Genomic DNA, 23,332 nt, shown 5'->3' on the forward strand with positions numbered 1-23,332 from the left:
GGGAGATACGTAGATAGCTGGCGAAGCCATTTCAGAAATCTGAGCAGCGCTGCCATCCCCGGCCATAGCTCCAGGGGCACTTGGAGCCACGGCGCTGTCTGAAGTGTGCGCAGCGCTTGGCGTGTTTCATAACGCCGCTTCGGGCCGGGCTCCCCCGATGCTCGTGACACTGCCGTGGGCTGCCAAAGCCTTCTCGGAGGAACACCAGGAATGTCACTGAGCCGCTGTGTGGCAGTCCTGCGAGTCCAGGGACGGGGCTGGTCCCTCTGCTGATGTTGGCACGGCACGGAGCGCGTGTGGCAGCTCCTGCCCTGGCCGTAGCGATCAGACAGGAGGGAAAAGGGGGCATGAAAGGAGGAGGAGAGAAGAGAACAAAAGCAAACAGCTCCCATTTCCAGTGTTCCTTCAAGGGAGCATGGGCCGCTGGCTGCCCACCAGCGAGCACCACACTGCTGCACAGGAGGACACGGGGCGCTGGGGGGGACACACGGGTGTGTGGGCACTGCCTGTGCTCAGCTGGCTGGGCTTTTGTTGTCTTTTTTATTGAAAGGTGCACCCCAGGCACAGGAGAGCGCTCCGGTGAGTCACTTGGAGGGGGACACGGCACAGCTCTCTGCAGGGTGCTGGCTGGGAAGCGGCCGGTTTGGCCTCGCAGGGCCAAGCTCGCCTGTGCCGGCAGCAGGCAAGAGAAGACAGGGAAACATCTCCCCAGCAGTGATCAGAGCCTTACGTGGGCGCTCGGGAAGGTGGAGGCACAGACAAAGCAGCAGGCGCTGTGCCACGGAGCCACCTCCGCAGCAGTGCCTGGGGAGGAGAAGCAGACGGCAGCATTTATCCGGGCCAGGCAGAGACCGCTGCTGAGCGGGATAAGCGACGCGCCGAGGTGGTGCAGCAGATGGAGAGGGCTCAGACACCGCCTGCCTGGAGAGGGGCGGGGGGGGGGAACATCTCCACGCCAGGCCTGAGCCACCGCTCAGCCAAAGCTGGCCCCGGTGATAAGAGCAGAGAGGGGCTGGCAGGAGGACGGGGGGCTCGGAGCCCGCAGCGAGGGGCTGCCCTGCCCTGCACGGGGGCTGCACAAAGACCACGGACAGACAGGCAACGCGTGAAGCCCCATGGGGAAATGAGGAGTCGGGAAAGCCTTGTCTTAATCCTTAGTGTTAGTGCAATTCAGCCGGCAGTAATTGTCTACAGAGGAATCCTTTGCAGTGCTCGTAAATAGCTGTGGATAGAGTGCAAATTTAGTGTATCAAAAGTGGTAATGTAGAAGACACACATGTTTATCTGTTTTACAGATGAGTCCTTAACGTATTATAAATTTCATATGTTCAACATGAAAGCACCACTGGGTTTTCTCTTATATGGTGAACACACACAAATTAGTAGCCAGAGAACCACCAGCTGTCCTAGCCAGCTCTGCCATGGCCCCACCAGGTCCTGCACGGCAGCACCGTAGCGCAGAGCGCTGCTGCTCTCCTGCCAGCCTTTGCTGGGTGCTCCCTGGATTGGAAAGCCTGCTTTGATCAAACATCGGGGATGGTTCTAGCCAGGCATGGAGATTGTGTGAGCTCCTGCTCTGCTCGGGGTCGGAGTGGTCACTGCCTGTGCAGCTCCACTCTCCCCCTTCTGCTTGGGCAAAGCTCCTCTCGAGGACCCTCAGCCTCATGGGACCCTCGTGTCACGCTCCCAGCAGCCATTCCCAAGAGCTGGGAATTAAGAAAACACATGATAATTCAGAGTTGTGTAATTCCATATTGTTTGCATAACACTTGGATCATGCAAAAGCTTGCTTATCGACAGGGCAAAGCAAAATCCATTTTCTAAGGGTGTCGGCTGGCTCTGAGCTGTGCCGGCAGCGGGGCGACGTGCCCAGCGCCCTGCCCAAAGCCTGCCCCCTGTGCCTGCTGCTGCTGTCTGCACCGGGGCGGCTGGAGCCGCCGACCATCCCACTGGGCTGATGGCATCTGGGACAAAATGTTTTTCGGCTCCTTTGAGCTCCCGCCCCGTTGCAAACCGGCTGTTCCGCCAGCAGATGTGACCGTGCTCACTCCCGTGGAGCACTGCTGAGGATTGCCCGCCGCAATGCTCCCTCGCAACCGTACCCATTTACAGGATGCGGAGCTTTTACGGGCAGTTGCGGCCATCGCTTCTCGGTTCCTGGCAGTGACGCGTGAACTTTTCTCCTCCTGAGGAGAGCTGGGCAGGCAGGATTATTTTTCAGGGTAGCACACTTGTGGCAGGCATCACATACACAGACGGAGACTGCGGTGCGGGTGTGAGGCTGGGAAAGCCCCCCAAGATACAGCTGCTCAAGGGGAGGCAGCTTTCCCCAAACCTACCCACCCCCTGCTAAGCAATGGAGCACTTTCACCCGGTGCACCACCACTCGAAAGGCAGCGCTGCAGCCTCCAGCTGCTCCTCCGGGCGCGGCCCTCGCCCGGTTACCTCCCAGAAGAGCTGCCCTCCCGGCGCACTGTGCTGTGCTGACCCGGGAACCGCCGGCCCAAGGCTGTAAATCCTCCGAGCACAGCATTTTTTTCCTCCCATCCCGCCCGGAATTGCGGGACATCCCGCCTTTCGGCGCTAGGTGGTGCAGGAGGCAGGCGCAGCGCACGGCGGGGCTGCGCTGCACCGGGCTGCGCTGACCCCCCGGCACCCCCCTGCACCCCCCTGCACCCCCACGGCCGGGGAACACCCCAGGACTCCCTGCCGGGGGTCTCCATCCCCTCCACACCCGCGGGGGGGGGGACAGGGGCAGGGACCGGGTGGCCCCCCGGGTCCCCCCCCCCCCAGCCCGGTGCTCGGTGCCCCCCGGTGCGCCCCTGTGCCGGGGGGGGACAGGCACCCACCGCCAGCCTCCCTGCTCCCCTCGGCTCAGGGACCGAAGAGCTGGGGCGCTTCCTCGCAAAAAATAAATGTTCTCGTTAAAAATACGGAAAAGCCTGAAGCGCGCCCGAGCACCGCCTTTGCACAGCCGGAGAGACCCCATATAAGTGAAGAGCCCCAAGCAGCAGCGCTGGCACAGCCCAGGCCCTCCCCATCAGCTCTCCCTGCATGAAGAGCTGCTCCAGGACTGCATAAAAATCCAAGATATTTCAATGTCCTGCTGGGAGAAGCTGCTCCCGGGTTTGGGGAGCGCTGTGGGTGTCCCTGTGAGCCTGTGCTTTCCCTGGGAGAAACTGAGAGGCAAAACAAACTCGTAGATAAGTTCCTGTACAGTCAGGAGCAGTTTTGTCTGTTTTATTATATGTGTGAGGAAGATCTTTTTTTTTCCCCAAAAGTAATTAAAATAGCCTCTTACACACATGAGAAAGGGAGGAGAGGGAACATTTTTTCCAGCAATCCTCTTTCTCATTACCTCCCCCCCTACAGCACAAGGACTTTTATCCCAACACAAATGGAACAGCTGAGATATTTTTTTTTGAAGGTCCCTGGGGCAGCCATCCAGTAACAAAGGCAGAGTTAAACAACTCCAAACAAAAGCAGCAGAAAAAAAGGGGGGTGTGGTGGTGGAAATAATGCGGGCTAAGTAGGAAACTTCAATGATGAGACATGGAAAAAGTTAAACAATTAGAACTTGAACCAATTTGGCTCCCATCCCACCTCATTTAGTTAATAAATGGTGCCCTTCACCACGTTTGATCTTAGCAGCAAAAAGCTTTTTTACAAAGCACGGAGGAGCCCGGGGAGGCGCCCGGCACGGGGCGCTGGGCTGGGAGCGGGGGTCCTGGTGCAAGCAGCGCACCAAGTCCGGCTCCGCACGTCTGCGTTCGGGGGGAACGGAGAACCACGGGCTGGAGAGAGAGTCGTCAGCATGTTAATTATTTGAATATGTGCACTAATTAGATCCGGGGTTGCACACCCAAACTATATGAAAATGGAGGCCTGGAGAGATCGTAGCATACGCAGATCCTCAGAGGCTCTGTTTTTCAAAATATTTAAGGCACATTCAGACAACAATTTCCATACGTTAATACTTTCCAAATAAAACCTTTTAGATTAACTATCTGTTGGAGGCAAATAACTGGCATTGCTTCCGACTTTCCCACGTACCAGTGAATTGAATAATAATCAGCTATTCAAAGCAGGCCTATCAAGATTTAGCTATGTAAGCAAACATCCCTCTATTGTACGGTCGCTAAACCCCAGCGAGCCTATCCTCACCCTCTCAGTGTTCACCTGAAATGTTAGAGCAGCCCTGTTGAGTCCTTAATTCCTTAATTACACACGCGTGCAGGAAGCACTAGATGAACTCACGATGTTTAATTCGCAATCGTTGGACGTTTTGTTCAGCTGCTTGGAAATGACAAGATGCTTTCCCCAACTCCCGTGAAAAAAAGCGTCTGGGAATGTCTCTTCCAAACAGTCTCTCCCATGGCCTTTGCTGCTGTTCTCCCTCCTGTCCGTGCCAAATTAACAGTGATTAGCGAGCCTGCCCCTCGAGCCGGTGCTCCCGGCATGGAAACGATCGCTGCGAGCCCGCTGGCAAACGCAGCACGGGGCGGCGCCAGCTCCTGCCCTGGCACCCGAGCAGCACGGGGACCATCCACCCCCCTTCCAGCTGGAAAGCCCCAGAAATAAAGACAAAGTAAATACTTTATGGATGGGAACCAGTCTTTTTGACATTTCTGGCCTTCTGGATGCAAACATGCAGAGACCTGGTGAGCTGCGTTACACCGGTGCCAAGGAGAGGGCACCCACGGGTGTTTGCAGGGCAGGGACATGATGGCCCTTCCCGGCTCTGCACCCTGTTGGGAGCAGAATGGCAGGAAAGGCTCATGATTTAAAAAAAACATAACAAAACAAAACAAAAAAAAAACACCACAAAATCAGCATCCCTCCAAAACCACATGACAGACCTCAAGCAAGACTCCGAATGCACGATGAGTTACTGGAGAGGTGCAGCTCTCTGTCCAGGGCTTGTGTTTTATTAAGGCTTGCGGAGTGGAAACCCGTGGATTTGGGATAAGAAAATCCTTTGTGCCATGCTTGGCGGTAGGGGCTGGCATGCAACAGCTGCGTGGCCCACGTTACTGCCTGAAACAGAAACGGGCTGGAAGGTCTTCTTTTCATGAAGAATTAGAAAAAACACCCTGCCTTTAAATTCAGGTAAAATTCAAGTCCCTTTTAAGAGGGGAGCAGCACGGCTATTCCCTCCATGCATCCCAAGTAGCACTGCTACAAGGGAAACAATGCTGCTGGGACTCACCAGCAGAATTTCCCCCCAACCAAAAAGGCACCACGAGCTTTCGAAACGTTTACCCAGCACCCGCCTTATCCAGACACCGAGGGCCTCTGCCACGCATGTGTGCTGCTGAGGGAGAAACCCGAGGGACGGATCAAAGCGAAAGCTATTAACGTGAGGCATAAAACCAACAACACAACTTTATTTTGTATTTCATACAAACGTTTTACAGAGTTAAATAGAATTAACAGGTAAGGCTTGTGCAGCTGGCCCTTGTTGTGAGCGGGGCGAGGCGGAGCCGTCGCTGCCTTCAGGCATCTGTTAGAGCACGGCCACGGGGACACGGAGCCAGAAACCAACCTGCCCCAGGGTATCGCTGTGTGAGGTGGCTTCAAGCTCCTCAGGGGGATCACACGAGCTGATAACTCACAGGGAAGAGTATCACGAGTGTGTGTGGAAAAACTGATTCGGGGGAATGCGTTTCCGAATTAAAAGAAAGGCGCAGGCGAAGCCCAGGTCTGCTCTCCCCACGTGGTTTCGGCACTCAGAGCCCACAGGTGCTGAACCAGCTCGTCCATTTTTAAGGTGTTCCCCGTGCTGGAGCCGCAGCCGCGAGAAGGCGGCCGCAGGTGGCACCGAATGGGGACAAAAGGCGCCAGGATGAAACACGGCCGGTGTGCAATTCCTGCTGCGGCACCGTGGGAGAGCCCCGGGGGGATTTCTGGTCCTGGGGCCGGGTGAGGCAGAGGAAGCAGCAGCGACCTGCGGGCAGCACGTGCGGTGCGGCCGCAGCTACAGAGGGTGCAGCACCACCTCCAAAGCAGCGCTGCCGGCCCCGTAACGCGAGGTCAACGAGGGAAGTCGGAACAAACGCTGCTGCTGATCGCAAGCTAACGAGCTCCAAGCAGAGGCCTGCAGACAAGGGGCAATAACACTTCATACCTGATTAGTGTTAGTCTCCTAATCACTTACAGTTGTCCCGAGTGTTCCCATTCAGCTGGCCCAACCTACTGAGCGAGGCCGTGCAAGTACAAGGAAAACAAGGCTCAGCTGTGTGATAAAATTGCCATGTGTTCCTTGTACTTCGATAATGAAAAATGCTGATGGAGAAGGAGCTGGGGATGGATGTCCTGCTGCCGGCATCCCTCCGGCTGCAAGGCAGTGCTCGGGGTGGGGGGGAAGCTTGCTGGGGGAGCAGCACCCCCCTGCTGCATGGCAGCCCGGCAGCCTTTGGGGTACCAGTGCTGCTGGTGTCCTGCTTTTCCCTCAATCACCTTTTGCCTTCCGCTTTTGCCAGGCCCCAGCTCCCTGCACCCCTCCAGGAGCAGTCCTGAGGCCAAAGCCCGGTGCCCGAAGGAGCTGCAGGAACCCCCGCGAGGCACCGCAGCGCCTGGTCTCCGCCTGGCCCTGTAACGCCCTGCCAAAACCCCGCTGATCCGTTACGTGGGGAAACAGTGACACAAAAATGAAACAGTTTGCCTGTACAGAAGGTACTTTCTCATTTATAAAGCACAGAAATGTGTTTCGGAAAGGACCTCATGGTACCAACCACACGGCTTCCATCATCGTGGCGGCATCTAACAGCGGGGTGTCTAAACTACACCTCTCTCCTCTAAACGCTAACATAAAAACGTTCCTCCAACAAAGCAACATCCCAAGATCCTCTATTTTTTTCCCCCATAAAATAAAGCGCACGAGAAACCTGGCTAAAAGCACAGTCTCAGGGGATGGGCACGGATCTGCATCAGCTTGCTCCGGCCCCGGGGCCTCACGGTGGGCTCAAACAGCTCTCACGTTACCTCCGAAGTGCCCGGGGGGGGGATTTTGTTTCCCCCTCCCCAGCTGCGAGGTCAGAGCAGACCCAGACGGGGAGGACCACAGAAGCGTAACCGAAGCCGGGTCGGAGTCAGGAGGACGGAAGCAAAGGGGCCGGGAATTCAGGCAGGAGGAGCAGCGTGGGGGCAGCCAGGTGGGCTCCGCATCCTGCCTCAGCATCCCGTCCTCAGCATCCCGTCCCCAGCATCCCCCACGCGTGCTGCGAGGCGGCCAGGTGGCAGAACAGCCAGGCTGGGAGCAGGGAAAGCCGTGCGGGATGCCCGGGGCGGGGAGGCACAGAGCAGTCGTCCACGGGCAGGAGGCTGAAGTCACGACAGAGGAATCAGCTTCTTTTGGTAAAGTGCCTTATGTTCTTCGAGCTTTTAAAACATCTTCCTTGCTTTTTCGGATGGGGGGGGAGGTATAGCAGTTTTATAGGAAAAAAAAAAAAAAGTAGGGAATGAATCAATATTTATGCAGATCTGGGATAAGGTTATGGCACAGACTAATAACCCGGCACAGCAACCCAAAAAGCAGAGTGTCAAAGAGAAGGGAAAAACCTGTTCATACGCTTTCAACACCATCCCCTCGAGATCCCAAGTGTAAACGGTTTTATCTACGAAAAGGCATTTTACTCGGGCTTTAGTAATCGGGGTTGATTACAGCCACATTGCAAAGCCGGCGGCGTGCATGTGGGTGGGCGAGCGCCGTCTGACCTCTGCGGAGCAGAGCGGGATTTAGACAAGTTCAACTTTAGCGTTCGGATAAACAGCCACCACGTCATAGCCCTCGGGGGGCTTAACTCTTTCCTTGGCGTGCGTCTCGCAGTAGAGCTGCTCCTCGATGAAGAAATACCCCCGCTGCTTCAGGTTGAGGCCGCAGTCGTCGCACATGAAGCACTCGGGGTGGTAGAGCTTGTCCCGAGCTTTGACGATGGTTCCCCTGGGGAGATGGGGAGAGCGTGGGTGAGACCCAGCGGGGCACGGGGACACGAGCAGCACCGGGGGCCTCTCCAGCCCCCTGCTCCTTCCCCATCACTTGTCCCCTTGCCGTGCCAGGGCAGAGCCGCAGGCATCTGCAGAACCCAGCACCGCCGAGCCCGGCCTGAGCAGAGCACGAACTACAAGATGAAGCAGAAAAGCACCTCTGTTCCCTACAATCTGACCCCACGTACGTCCGCCTGAGAGTAATTCCTCAACAAACTAACAAAAATAATTGCAGGCCTCTTCTACCTGACCCTCACGGCATTCCTCCCTCAGCAAGGCAGCGAGCGAGCGGCAGTGCCTTCGGTGCCACGCAGAGCTGCTGGGCGCTTACTGTGACAAGCAGGGCACAAACCGTTCAGTGAATCACCCACATTTTGCTGCAAGACTCCCTTAAAATGGGCAAGCCAAACTGTCTTCCTCGATCCCAGCTTCAGATACGGTGAGCGAAACAAACCAACACCCCCAAAACCCAACCAACCACCCAGCAATGAGGGATTCAGGGACTCTGCCGTAGCCTCTAGCTTGTATTTCTGGTGGGAAACGGCCTGGCCACGTCCCTGCGCGGGCACGCCGGGGCTCTGCGGGACGCGGCACTTACACGATCCCGTTCCCGCATCTCGTGCACTCGGGGAGCATCTGCATTCCAGACATGGCACCGCCGAGCTTCGGCACCGGAGGCTTGACGTTCCGGGGGTTGCTCAGTCTGTCGAGTTTTTCACCTGCCAAGAGTTTGAGACAGACACAGAGTGAAAACTTGTCCTCTGGGAGCTTTTTTTTTTTTCTTTTTTAATTTTCGTTAAGGAGCCAGACGAGTTCTTTAGTTAATTTTCCCAGGAGAACACACGCAGTGCCTGTCACAACTTGCTTGTAAGGAAGTACAGAGCAAAGAGCGAGACCAGCTCCCTCAGAAAGTCGCACAGCATTCACAGGTGCCCGCAGGACAGCACGCGGACCCTCTGCTCATCCTCACGGTGCGTGGATGGCGTCAGAAGCCCTTCGCTCCTCTCCCCTCGTACTGCCACAGCACCACCTCGGTACCCGTACATTGCCAAAAGGCAACGCGGTCTTCCGAAGATGAGAGTTGAATCTGGCTGCGATGCTATTTAGTGAGCCAAGAAAGAAAGACAAATGGCAAAAATCTCAAAAAAGCTCCAGGGAGAAGAGGTTCTAGCCCACAAACATTTGGGTGCACCTGCTGAATCCACCACCACCAAAGAGCCAAAGATGAAAGTCTTTTGGAGAACCAGGGAAATTAAAACAAACAAGACTATAATTGCATGCATTCTTCTTCCAAAAGGCTCATTTACTTTGATCTAAAATAGTCTAATCTAAAATAAAACCTTCTGATAGAAAATGAGGTTTTCTAGGACACGAGGTCTCCTTTCACAAAGGTCCAACTACAAGAAAGGAAGGAATGAAGCAAACGGTGACCCTTACAGGTGTGCTTCGACCCCACTGAGCTCTGTGAAGTTTCAGAACGGGCACAGGTGCTTTCTGGTTGAGGCATCTGTGCACGCTGCAAAATTTTTGGAAATTTGTGCTTGGATTTTGCTCCAAAGTGCCCACTATGGCTCTGCACTTTTTAAGGAGACTTCTCCGTACCTGCAATGAGTGCCTCACCACGGGTGCTGCCCAGGTTTCCATGTTGCATTCCAAAGGGCACTACCAGCAGCAGAGCCTGCTCCTCCCATCCCGCATGCCACCGCGCACCAGTGCTCCCAGCACCGCATGTGTCTGCACACCAGTGCTCCCAGTACCGCTGCAGGACAAAGCAGCCCTTCCTAACATGTCCATGGGTCCTTCCTCTGCCTTGCCAGGGAGGAACTCGGCCAGCTGCTGTGGGTGCTGGCTTCCCCAGCATGGATATGGGGTGTGCTCAGCCCCCGTGCTGACATTTAGGGGCTGAGCTGCCACCGTCCCCCTGAGACCTCCGGTGGGCACCCAGTCCTCTGGTGGGCTCCTCCGCTCGAAGAGCTTCGTGCCATGTGCCCAGGACGGGGCTGGCAACGCTGGAGAAGACAGAGCTTCCAGTAGAAATGCTTCCCATATAAATTAGCCCCTTCTCCGAGATACCCAGCTGCGCAGCAGGGGAGATCCTGACTTTAAAAGGACAACTCGCAGCAGCCCTGGGCCAAACTGGGTATTTTTGTGACATGCGTAGGCTTAAGGAAAATGGAACAGGGTGGAAGCTGTAAAACAACCCAGCACAAACACTCCCGGTGATTTCAGCTTTGCTGAAACATTGCAGAGCTTTCTGCCAAGAGAGATGCTTCTCACTTAGGTGCACCTCGTTGCTAACCCTTACGAAACACACACCGACAGCGCTGCAACAACCGAGGCACCGCGGGGCTGCTGCCGGGCACACACCCCCGGGCCTGCTGGAAAGCACATCAGAGAGGCTGGCGGAGCACCAGGATGTGACAGCAGCAGATTGCTGCTTTTTTTTTTTTTTCCAAAAAAAGCAACAACCAAGAACCAAAAACCAAACAAAAACAAATAAACAAAAACCTTATTAAAACGAGCAAGCCAGCAAAGCTGCAGTTTTGCTCCGTCTCCCTGCACAAGAATGGGAGGAAGAGGGGGAGCAGCTTTATTGACTGGGATTATCTCGGCCGCTTCCTATTTGCGCCTTCCTGGCGAGGAGATGTGGGGAGGCAGCGAGGCAGCACAGCACCGCAGCAAGCTCCCTGCCAGCCTGCGCCTGTGGTGCTTGCCCCTGGTGTCCCCGCAGCCGGCCACAGCCACACGGGCACCCAGAAAACCAAAACTGGCAGAAACTCCCGCTGTTCAGATGCTACCTGCAATCATGCTTCCTGTGAAGCAAGAAGCGATAATCTCCTAGTCAAAACACCGTTCTGTCATCTCATTCACAGAGACACCGGAGCGCGGCAGCCTGGCTCCCTAAGTCTTGCAGCTTCATAATGAGATTTGCAGTAGTTCTTATTTTCCCATAAAATCTAAGTTCCTGGATTCACATGATTAGAGTCCGAGGCTCTTGGAAGGAAACAAGAAGAAGATTTTAGCCCCAGCGATTGTAAAGAGAAGCCTGAAGGCTTGAACACAAAAGCCTCAATGGACTTAAGGTTGAAAGGCAAATAAAAAGAAGCAGAAATGTGTCGTTTGGGGATCTTATTCTGAATGGTCAGAGCTGGCGACTACCCAAGTTAACGATACAGACAGGAAGCTGGGCCAGAGCTGAGAAGTGAGCCAAAAGCTCCTGATCTCTATTCCTGCACTGCTGAGGACCATCCGTGTCCCTGCGTAAATGCCGTTTATTAAAAAGGCACACGGTTCTCCATCACTGATCTTACACAGCCACTTCAAATCACTGCATCCAAACAAACAATTCCGGGAAAGCAGCTGCCACGTAGATGCCGTTTGCAGATCCACAGACCTTCCACGTGATGCCCAGCTCAGCCACAACATTTGTCAAGCACCCAGATGCTGGCCCGAGCTTCTGCCCGTGCGCTTGACATCCTGATTTGAAACCTGATGAGACAGCTTAGCTCCAAGTCACGCGCAGCGAAACAGAGCAGCCCAGCCGGTCACTCTGTAAAAATGCCCCACCAGCTCCTGCCAACGGGTCCTTTGAGGCTTGCCAAGCTTCTGGGCCTTGGGAAGGGAAAAGGAATGGGGTTAAGCCAGCAGCAGCAACTTGGTGGATGTGGGAGCCATAAAAAGGGGGGCATAGAAGGAGCGAACGAAGGCGAGAGCCCAGCTGCTGCTGGGGAGGTTTCGGGGCCCCCCCGGGTGACATTACGGGTGCCAGCCGCCTGCAGACCTCCTTACCGTTCTCCCCAGCCTCCAGCATGCCCTGCAAGTATCGGAAGGATCCTGACTGCTTCGGCTCCGAGACGGGCTTCTCATAGTCCTGAAGCATCTTGTAGACGTCCGACTCCACATCAATCCCATTTCTGTTCCGTGGGAGAGACTTTACGGGGTCGATGCTGTTTGGAAACAAAGAGACGCTCAGGTCAGATATAAACAGCAAGTGTCAGGTAATCAGGGGTGTACCTGGGCTTACCCCACTTTCACACAGGTGCTGCGAAACGCCTCTCTTCCCCCGTGCCTCTCTGCCTGCAGGCATAGCCATGCTAGGAGAACAGCCGTCCGACGGGGACGAACTTGTTTCCTGCCTGTTCCCCGTTGAGCAACGCAGCTCGGGCAGGACCAGCCAACAGCTGCCTTCGGGAAAGAGGGCAGCTGCAAGCACTGCAAATTGCTCTGCCACCCGTGAGATGTATTGGAAAGAACTGGATAAAACGATGCATTTAATTAATTATGCAGGGCCAAGGGAATCCAGCCACCCCCGTACCGGTGCACAGGGAGAGGTTCCTGCTGCCAGCATGGGGGGGACAGCGTGTGGTGGGGTTACCCACAGCCACCCCTCCGGGTCAGTGTCGCTGTGGCTGGCTTGGAGTCAGCAGATCCATGTGCCAGAAAGCCCAGAGCTTCAATGAGGAAAGCAGTCTTACACGAGAACGGGATACGAAAACACTCTCGTGATTTACTCCCAAGTGCTGGCCTTCAACATCTACACCCGAAGCTGCCTGCATCTGGCGTGCCTGGGGTACGCTGAACTAATTGCAGTTTAAGCCACTGTGCCAGCTCGTTCGGCACATCCATACACAAACAGCGTAATTTCAAATGAAAAATACTTCGGGTAGATGTTTAAGCACCCTGCTGAGTGTTTTTATGCTGTGCTGAGGCCTAAGAGCATACAAAAGCCCCATGACAAAGGGCTCCAGCCCCCTTTCTGAGTGCACATCCAGGTCACTACAGAACCAATAAAAGCAGCAAGAGCCTTGAAGCCCATCAGAGAGCTGAACACGTTTCTGGTGTCACCCGGCTCCTTTTCTCCACCTGCCTTCCCCTCGTGCCCGCCAGACCCCAACCAACCTCGCCTGCAGAAGAGGCCGGGGCAGTGCCCGACGGTGCACAAATTCAAAGGGAAGGCACTTCTGCCCCAGTTCTGCTCAAACACGGACAGAGCTAATCTCCCGACTTTGGCTCACATGCAGATAACATCAGACTTTGTTCTTAGTATTTCTGTGTGGTTCTCATCTTTCCAAACTCATTAACTTTCCTGGAGGAGCACAGGGAATAACCTGGCTTGCAGCGTCAGTGAAATATGAATTCGTACAGGCACACCGCTCCTGAGATGAACACAAACTCTCATTGCCCTTGCATTTGATACAGACCTTACTTTCCTGCAGAAAGTTTTGCCAGTCCGTGGGAGCATAAATCATCGGCAGCACAAGCCATGTGAAAGCCTCGCAGCCCGGCCTGTCTCAGAGTTAGCATTACCCGCAGGAACTGCCTCTTGGCTATACAAAAGCTTCTTCTTTCCTATGAGCATTATTTACCCCGCAGCACCAAACAGATCACACATTTACGAGCATCCCAGTTTTCTGGGTTCATTTTCTCTGCGAGCAATTCCAGCGCCCATTTCAGGTGCTGGCTGCTGAGTTTGTGGAAGCACCACGCTGACAGCTACGAGGACAAAACCCGTCAACCCTGTCCCAACTGTGTGCTTTGAAGAAACAGCACTGTGATGCTCGTGACACCCCCTGGCACTGCCCCCGGGCCGGGGGGCTGGAGCCGGCGCCTGCTGATGTTCGTACAGAGCGTGAACACCGCGCTCGTCATACCTTTGGGAAGAAGCGATGTGGAGCCCGCTCATCTGGGCTGGCAAAGCGGAGTCGGCGCTGCTGTTGGCGTAGAGCCGGGTGGGGTTGTTGTACTGCAGGTTCAGCATCTGCTTGCTGTCCACCGGGCTCCCGGCGGCGTGGGGCATCGGCCGCTTGTTCAGCGCGGGGCCGTTATCCTGCACGAGAAGGGGAAGCAGAGAAACCCGTGAGGTTTATCCCTCTTTGTGCAAACACCTGAGGAGGCTGCTCTGCGATGTGAAGCTGCAGTAGTTAACGGTTGATATATCTTGTGGAAACTAGAGCTGTGCACCAGCAGAAGGAGAACTCGGTCTGTAATCAGATCTCGCTGAAGCTGTGCAGCTTTTCCTGGTCTCTAATCACAAACGTGCCTGCTTCTCCGGGGCTGGCCATTGCCAAGTATTCTCTGTTTATCCTCCTGTAAAAGCATATTTGTTATTTCCTCAAAAGAAGGGCTGTGAGTCTGCTCGAGCCTGCTTCTAATTCCCTGTTAATGCACTCCTGTGGTGCTCGGCCCCTTCGAACTGCGGGCAGGACTGCGGGCAGGGCTCCTGGCGCGCACCAGCACGCCGCGGCGGAGCGAGACCTGGACCCGGGGGCACACCCCTGCGTCTTGGTCTTCTTTCAACCACCTCGTACGCAGAGACCTGTGATTTCAGGAGGTTTCCTCCCAAAATAAGATCAATTGCAGCGTGATAAGTGCGTTGGTCAAGAGCTGAGCTTGGTATTTGTATCTTCACGGCCTTTTTAATTCTTAGTTTTTAATTTAATAAATGAGTATTTGCAGGGACAACTACGGGAATCTTTCTGTCGTGTTATCTCAACTCAGGAACTTGCATGCCACTAAAATGCAAGTTTTTCTAATGATTTTAGCTACATACATTACACATGTGCTGTTCAAAAGCTTTATTACTCAGTCCTGTGCATGCCCACAACCAAATATCGCCCACCCCGAGCCCTTCCCACCCGACCCAGCCCGGAGCTGCGAGTGCCCGGCACCAAGCTGCAGAGCCCACGGACATCACTGCTGCTATTTCCATTCGCCTGAGTCAGAAACACGTCTGCACTGATGAAATAGATGCTTACACAGGTGGCTGTAATCTCTGTAATCTGATTTAATCTGTCTCAGGGCAGATCCACCGGCTGTGAGCGATGCCTGCGGCTGCAGCAGGGCGAAGCTCGTGCAACGCCGAGCAGAGAGAGAAAACATCGCCCTGCGAACAAACAGCCAAGTGCATGCTGCGGGCTTTCGTACAAAGCTTGCTTTTGACTAAAATCATCCAATAAATACTAATGGGAAACAAATGTCTATCACTGGTGCATAGGAGAAAATACTGGCGCTTCCAAGCATAGTAAAAATGAACAGCTAAGAGAAATAAAAACCAGATCCTGCTAGAAAAAGATTTTGGAAGTCCGATCCTTCAGGCTCTTCCTTAGGCAAAACCCCCATTGATAAAAACAAAGCTTAATTAAGAGCTGCAAGACGGGGCCTTTGAATTCCTTGTGCCACCAGCTGAAGGGCAGCAGCCTCAGGCAAGCTCCCCGGGGCAGCGCGCACCACGCGTGCATGCACGTGGGAAAGCAGCTTCCAACCCAACCACTCCAAATTAGCTATTAAAAAAGGAATTTCGCTGCCAGGAATAATATAATTTTAATTGTTCCCCAATTTCTGTTCTAAAAAAAATATATATAAATAAATTAAAATCAGGCTAGAGGTTTCCAATTCCCAGATTTACATTATTATTTCAAGGGAAATAAAGAAACTACTTTCAACCGTGACACGGAGAGGAAAAGAAGGATCATAAATGTTTCGGGAACAAAAGCAACAGCACATGCTGCCTGGATGGCAGAGCTACGGACACTCAGGCTTCAAAAAGCCCCGATTGTTAAATCCCTGTGCACCTGGGCCCAAAGGAGCGCCTTGTCCATGGGCTTCCCCCCATGCCAGGCTCCTGCACCAGGGCCCCCGCTCTCCCCCAGTGCCACCAGGCCCTTCCCAGTCACCTCGGGGCTTGCTTTAAGCCACGGCAGCTCATAAAGCGTCCTGCACTGGTTCCTGCTAAACCCAGCAATTTGTAAATCAGGCACAAACGCCTCTGTAAGCTAAAGCTCACTGCCCTGACACTCTCCGTGAGGCACAAGAGCCTCTCTCTTGTCTTCCTTCTCGCTCTTCAGTTTCTCTGTTAAAATCCGTCCTGATGCATGAAAAACTGTTCCCTGGACTGAGTTCAGTCTCCTTTTTTCCATCTCGCAAGCTGCTTCGGCGTTTTCCCACGAGACCCGTGCAAGGCTTTACATCATGCACAGCGCTCCTGCATTCGTTTTCAGAAACCTAGAACCAGATGGGTTTCTTTCCAGTTCTCAAATTCAAGATCACAACGTTTTTTGCCCCCTTGGGACCTAATTTGCTTTTCTCTGCTGGCTTTTTTTTTCCTGCTTTTTATGGCCTCTCCTAAATTAAGAGGGTTTGCAAACCCTTTCTAAGAGCTGGCCTGCTCAGTTTCACCAAAGAGAGCTCTTTTAGCCCGCACAACAGAGACTTGAAATCTGTTTTCTCACGCTTGCCTTCTAGGAGCATCAATTACGAAGTGTAGCTGAACTGACACACAGCTTTTGGGGCTCCACGAGCCCAGGCTGAGCATTTCAAGCCTCCAGCTCCTGGCAGGAGCCGTGCACGTGTCCGTCCCTCTCCGGACAGCGCGGGGCCATGTGCCGGGTGAGGTCCGGGTGCAGGGAGCGGCTGGGTTCGGGTGGCTGCGGGTGCCCAGCAGTTCTGGTGACTTCTCCTGGCTGCTGGAGACCCCAAACCCTTCCCTCTGCTCGTCTTCCACCAGGGGAAAGGTGAGCAAAGAGGTTCGAAGACATTTCAGAGCAGACGGAGAAGAGCCGGTCTGCAGCGAGAGCCTCGTGGGCACCACGTGGCACCCACCCAGGTGACACCTTGATGAAAACGGGGAAAGAGAAAATTAAGTGCCGTGAGTGCCCAGTTCTTGTCAGCACCACTACACAGCATCGAGAGTGATAAAAGGAATTTTTTTTTTTGAAGAAAACAACCCGTACTGCCAATCAGCTGAAGCCTACAGGCTGCCTATAAATCTCACAGGGAAAAAAGTTCATGGGATTTGCGCAAGGAAATCTGGAAGAGAAACAGGCTGCTCTGCCCAGCTGATACATCGGGTCTGCATCTCTGCTGGAAACAGGAACGCTTCTTTGGCTTCCCTAACAAAAACCTTTTCTCCACATTAATATACTAATCTGATTTTCTGCTACGTTCATCCTTTCTCTCCAAGGATAGCACAACGGCACCCAAACGGGTGACAAGCAGAGAGACTGCGGAGCTGCCTGGTCGGAGCAGGAGCCGCACGGCTCTGCCTGCACGTCCCCGAGGGGCACAGCAGCCGTCGCCTCGCAGCCACCCCCAGCCACGCAGCACAGACCGTCCCCAGGCGCTGAGCTACGCACAGCATCCGTCGGCGCTGGGGCTGGTGCCTGCAGAGAGACCCTACTACAATATGTCATTTCCAGTCCCAGGAACCATCCGGGAGAACGCTAAGAGAAGCAGGCTGAACATTTCAGCAGAAATACAAATATGCTCCGGGTCTTCGCTATTTCCAGCCAAAACATTCGCTGGTTAAAGAACAAGACCTGCTTCGCCTGCTCATTAAAGCTGTGCTGCAGACTCCATTGGAGCAGATAAATTGGGATATTTGCTCCCCCGGCTTGCTTTTTAGGCAAATCTGTGATATAAGAGAAGACCCAGAAATTAAATACTTTTATCAAGCTAATCACTGCTTGAACAAGCATTCCCATAGCTAGGAGGAGTGTGCAGCCAACCACGAGGTTTGGAAAGGTTTTGAGAACTACTCTCAGTCTGCCTGTCTTCGGGAGAGTTTATCCTATTTTGTAACCAACTCTCGCAGGGTCAACAAAAAGCATAAATCTGTTCAGATTTTTAAAATATGTCAAGGCAAGCATGCAGTTTCGACTGCCTGCTTAACAGGAATAGTGCTGGGATCCAAAACTGGGAAGACTTTAAATCACGGATTTAAAGCTAAGCTCTTCCCTTGGCAGGCAGAGCTCCCACGTGCTCGCCGTCTCCGCCACTCTCGGTACCAGCCGCCGTCATTCGTGCTCCTTGCAGCGGCGCCGTGCAGCCTGCCAGGAGCTACCTGCCCTCGGCACTCACAGGATGTACTGCACGAGACGTTATTGCTTAAGTTTTGGGAATCTGTATTTCTGTCCTGATACACTTTGGTAAAATACATCCGACCTTCCTGGAAGGAAAAAAAAAAAAAAAAAAAAGCTATTTCTTCTTCGGGCATCGTGCAAAATGCCCCGTTTGTCTTTCAGCCTTTTTCACCTACAGGCCTTTAACTCTGTTGGCCAAAGGTTTTAGGCACGGCTTTAAAGGAGAAAAGATTTCACGCTGTGATCCAGAGCATATGAAGTGCACTCACTTCACGGCGCTTTCAGTTAGACCCTCGAAAGCCCAGGAGCACAAACAAAATGATTGGGCTCACCTCACAGCCTGTCAGGCAGAGACTGAAACCGAAGCCACCAACCTGAGAGGCTCGTCCCGGCTCCCACAGCCTCCACGTAAGCCTGCGGCTGATTCGGGGGAGCTCTGAGCCTCCTGCAGGCCTGAGGAGGCTCGGCCGAAAGGCCCCCAGGCACGTCGGGCATGCGGGTCCATGGGGACAGGACCGATGGTGCTGAGCTCCTGCGGGCCCGGGCGCCCGGCTGCTCTGGGGAAGCGGCTGCGAGATGTTTATTTTGCTAAGCCAAGGGGGGGGGGGCCAGTCCTGCTCTCGTTATAAACACGCGATGCACCAGACTTAAACAGAGCTGAAGGTCATTAACGGCTTGGCTCGGAGGAGAGCAGCTTTCTGTTTGATGTACTTCAGATCCCGTCCTCCGAAAAGCAGAAAATCAGCAGTCAGCATCGGCAGGACGTCTGCTGCCAAAATGCTGGATTAGCGACAAGAGCCTCGCTATTTGCACGCCGCAAAGCACCACTTAGCCACGGGGTCACCTCGAAGAGGTCCCTCTTGTGTGACCACGCTCTGTCACTTGTGTCCCCCCCCCAGGGACCTCAGCGGAGCTGAGCGCTCCAGCTCCTCAGCAGCGGCTTTGGACTTCCCTCTCCCTCCTTCTCCTCCCTTCCCTGGGGGGTTAGGAAACACAGAGGCTGGTGATGCTACACGAGGTACCCCAGGAAGAAGCTCCTGGTTCATCTGAGAGCAGAAGAAACCCTCTGAGGCTGCAGGGAGCCTCCTGGCCAGCCCAGCCCTGCTGCACCAGAACAACGGCTGCAGGCAAAGGCTGACCACCCTCGAGCAAAATCCCCCCCGCGCCTGTACCCCCAGTTTCCCCAGGCTCCAGCCTTCTGTGGGTGAAGTCACCGCAAGTCCTCTTCTGTGCCAATCTGACGAGCGGGTAGGCCTGCAGACACGCGCCAGCACATCCCTCAGGACCGAAATTCGGCCTCTGCACAGAAGACAGAAACGCAACGCAGCCCTCCCCTCCCCTCCTCTCCCCTCCCCAGCTCCTCAGGAGCAAGCTCGGTGCTCTGCCTCTGACAAACTGGTTCAAAAGTCCTGGAAATGGAAATCTTATTAACTCCCAAGGAGGTACGGGCCGGACAGCGCTGTGTTCACTCTAATGCACAAAACAGATTTACTTTGTGGCCAGTGTCCACAGGCAGGGGATGGATTCTCCAGCTCGGTCCACGCCGTACAGCTGCTTCTCTCCCGGCACGAGTGGATTTAAGCAGCTCAGGACCAAGAGGCGGACGGACAAGGCAGTTGAAGCAGTGAGAAGATAGCAGCTGGGGCCAGGGTTTGTGCCCAGGGACAGGAGGACAAGGACCCTCTGTGCGCAGGACTTGCCACCAGGAGCTTCCCTGGGAAACGGCCCCAAAAGAAGCCTGTGGCAAACCCAGATCTCAAAGGCTGCCCCTAATCTGTAGGAAAGGGGACATTTTAGCAGCTAACCACATTTAAAAAGTTCCCTGAAAAAGGTCTGCTACCCTTTCCCTGTGGGCCCTTCAGGTGCCCTGCTGAGGGGCCGGGTTTTGCAGAAGGAGCAGGCTCCAACCTCGCTTTACGGAGCTCGGTAAGTCCATCCCTGCTATTGAGCTCCGCTCGGGAGATGAACAGATAAGGAAACAGGGCTGGCACGGCTTTCTGAGCCTAGATGAACGGAGCATGTGAGTTATTTTATGAGACGGACTTCACGTATCCTGCCAAGTCCCTGTTTCGGTGTAAGCCGAGCACAAAGGAGAGCCCCACGCAGCACGTACTGCTCACCGCGCGCCTTCTGCAGACGTCAGCCGAACACCAAATCCCTTTTTCAGATCTCCCTGAACACAAACCCAAACCCTTAACACCCAGGGGGCGTTTGGGTTAAGGAGACGGCAGGCAGCGTTCGTGTGAAGCGTGACCCCCCCCGGCCCTGGCCCCTCTGGGGGCTGCAGGGTCGGACCCCAGCAGGCGCAGCCCCGGGGCCGCAGGGGAGAGCGGGGCCCCCACGAGCAGGGTCAGGTCCCGGGGGGACACAATTTAGTGCGAGTGTTTCTGTGCTGCGTTCTGCAGTTTCTGCTAAACCCCTGCAAGCTACGAGAAAAAGCATCACAGGCAAACCTCCATCACATTTTTTTAAAAAATTAATTATTAGAGCATGGAGCAGGGCTGAGGTGAGCCCCGAAATCTCATGTCAGTGTGAATTTTCAACCACAAAACTCCATTTCCAAGGTGCACGCCCTTCCGTACAGCAGCCGTGATTTATGCTAGGGCAGTAATTACACAAATACCCGGACCAGCCCTGCCTGAGAGCGGCACATCAGCAGTGAAAGCAGCAGACAGGGAAAAGCTGAACATTTCCTACCAGCGTTCAGTGATGCGTCACCTCTGACAGGATTACAGCAGCCTCGGCAGCAGTCATCTGAAATCTATTTGCACGGATGGGGAAGTTTCTGTACCATTTGCAAGTGATGGCTGGGGATTTCTTAACATCCAGTATTGTTCTGGGGGGAGGAAGACAGCGACCCTTTTCTGAAGGAGTGCTCTCAGGAGAAGCAGCTCTGGGATGTAAAATGAGGCGTTATTAAAGTTAAGCGCATATTAAAATTAAGTGCTTTTGGGGTTAGCTAGGAAAATATTCCAGCTCCGTATTTGCACATGTTCTGCACTATTCACACACACCTCCAGGACAGCACACATCTAACCGAGGGACGAGCCCTCCCCACGAGCAAAGGGGCAGGGAGCCACACGACTGCTTTCTGTCATCGGGGTGAGCCGCCCAGCCCCTCGGGGGGAACGTCTCCACCTGGAAATCTGGCAACGGGCACGGAGCTGCCTGCAGGACAAGGAGTGAGCGCTGGGTTCAGTGCCTGTGGGGCTGGCGTCACTCTGAGGGCTCCCCGGGGACTCGAGCTGCCACGGCACAGCTTTGTCCGCAAAGCTACCTGGCTCCCCTCCGTCTCTTAAAAATCCACAGCGATGGAAAAAAGTTACCCAAGAACGGCAAGAATGATTAAAATGTGTTTCCATTTATCCTGCCTGCCTCAGCCCAGGCGGCATGTTTTTAATATCAGCAGTGCGAGGGTGTGTTTAACAAGCAGACAGAGGAGGGCTTTGTACCAATGTATCTGCTTTATTAACACTTTTATAAAAAGCAGGATAACTGGGGGGCGTATGCAGAGGACACCAGATATACTTGCTGCGTTTTTAAAGTGCTTTCAGCCAAAGCCCTGCAGATGAAGCCCTTCGGCAGAGGCACCGCCGTGTTCGGAGATGAGAGCAGCTGCAGCACCGACACGGTGCGCTGTGCTGAGGCCCGGGCCGTGCCTAAGAGGCTCAGCTCAGTCCTGAGACGGCTTCAGCCACAAGGTCTCCCATGGAGCCAGAGCTAGCATTCACAAGGAGCAATTTTAGCAGAAGTTACCGCAGGTGAAGAGGCCCAAGGCTGAGCTCCTGCTCGAGCAGCCTCCCAAGGGACTCGGCCTTTCGCAGCGGCAGCTGACGATGCCCACTGCTCTTCACACGAATCTCTAGAGAAGTATCTCTAGGGAAGTGGGAGAGTACCACCGTGTTCAGGGTTCCTTTCCCAGTGCCCCACTGGCTCAGGAACACATCAGCACGTGGAAACGATAGCGAGTGATTGCAAAGGGCCATTCATTCATTTCAGGTGAGCGACAAGGAAACTGAAGCAGGACACTGGTCCCTCCTCCTGATGGTTGCTTGGTAAGAAGAGAAACGCAGCGAGCTACGTGTGCTTTCACACAGTGCGCTGAGTACACCAGCGTGCAGCTTCCTTACCTGCGCTGAGGGTCACCACTGAAACTGATGTTATCCAGTAAAATAATACGGCGTACATGTATTTTAGCTCTTCATCCAGTGGTAATTCCTACTTTGTCCCAAACCAACCCAAGGTGTTATGATTTTAGCAGAGCTCCTATTTAGCTTCAATCAGAACAAACTGTTTGAGTTATCTGGATAGAAGAAAGCCCCATTTTGAAGTTAAATTCCAATTTTCTTTTCCCTTTATCCCCAAGTTGTTCTTTCCTCTTTCATACATTAGGATCATTGAAGCTCGCTTCCTAAGATGCTGACTTACATAAGAGGTACCTAGAGAATTCCACATAAAGGCTTACAGCTACTGCAGCTCCACGCAGTACAACGCACCGAGGAAATTCATTTGCTTTCAGGGGATTCAATATTAGGTCACAGAACAAAGCCCCCAAGCACACACCAGCCTGTGAGCAGCTCCTTCACCCGGTGAATGAGATCAGCGAGTTTTGGAGGTGCAGGAGACCCAGACACCCGACTGAAATGCTGCCCGGGGACCTGCAGCGCGGGGCTGACTCCAGCTGCAGGGGCTGTCAGGACGCGGCATGTTTCTGCTGTTAGCAGTCCTCAACCAACAAGCTGGGAGTTCCCATGCGCCGGGAGCCCAGCGCCGTGCCAGGGCATTATCTCATCCCTTGTTTTCCCAGAAGGACGGGCAGGCATTTCGCTGCCTGCGCAAAGCTCCAGCTCCAAGGGGCGCGGGCTGGCTTGCCGCGGGGGGCTCGAGCTCTCCCCGCAGCAGGCATCACCCCGGCTGCACAGAAATCCACCCTCTCCAGGAGGCTTTAACCCCGACTTATAAAAATAAGGATGGCCTGTGGCAAAAAGCCCTTTGCAAATATGGTTTCCGAAGTTTCCTCTGCAACAGCAACACAGTAATAATTTGAAGCAGCTCTCTAAGCCAGTTAATCAAACGAGAAGTAATTCATCCTTATTAAGACGACGTAATGAGACCAAAAAGTTAACATAAGAATATTAAAAGAACCTTTTTTAAAAGACCCTTTTCAAGCTGTTCGGAGTTTTATAGCATCAGCAAAGACTGCCTGTGCTGCCACACTGTAGATACAGCTCAGTTCCCAGTAAGCCTCACAGCTTTTTACGTTATGGAAAATTAGTTAATAAAGAACTTGTGATTGTGTGGAACCATCTGGAGCCAAGGCCCACCACCAGGGATGCTGGCACATGCCCCCAGCTGGCCGTATCCTGGGGGCTGCGCTCATGATCCCTCCGTGCCACAGTTCTGCTTTCACAGTCAACCACAAAATAAGACAATATAGGGGAAAAGTTATAATTAAAAAAATGAAGTGAAGAGCAGGAACAGCCTTCCCA

At 54.0% G+C, this 23,332-nt stretch overlaps 1 protein-coding gene across 1 annotated transcript in view; it reads right to left on the reverse strand.

Moving 5' to 3' along the window:
• Nucleotides 1-5,360: 5,360 nt before the first annotated feature.
• PDLIM4 (PDZ and LIM domain 4) overlaps nt 5,361-23,332 on the reverse strand; it is a 43,374-nt gene continuing 25,402 nt past the window's right edge. Inside the window, exons 4-7 of the mRNA XM_066977239.1 lie at nt 13,638-13,813; nt 11,776-11,933; nt 8,585-8,705; nt 5,361-7,942 (exon numbers count right to left, since the gene is read on the reverse strand). Of these exons, the coding sequence (XP_066833340.1) occupies nt 7,738-7,942; nt 8,585-8,705; nt 11,776-11,933; nt 13,638-13,813 (660 nt within the window). The 3' untranslated portion in view covers nt 5,361-7,737. The remainder of the gene's footprint in view (nt 7,943-8,584; nt 8,706-11,775; nt 11,934-13,637; nt 13,814-23,332) is intronic.

The sequence above is a fragment of the Anser cygnoides genome, chromosome 14, assembly GCF_040182565.1.
Source record: "Anser cygnoides isolate HZ-2024a breed goose chromosome 14, Taihu_goose_T2T_genome, whole genome shotgun sequence".
In the NCBI taxonomy this organism is placed as follows: domain Eukaryota; kingdom Metazoa; phylum Chordata; class Aves; order Anseriformes; family Anatidae; genus Anser; species Anser cygnoides.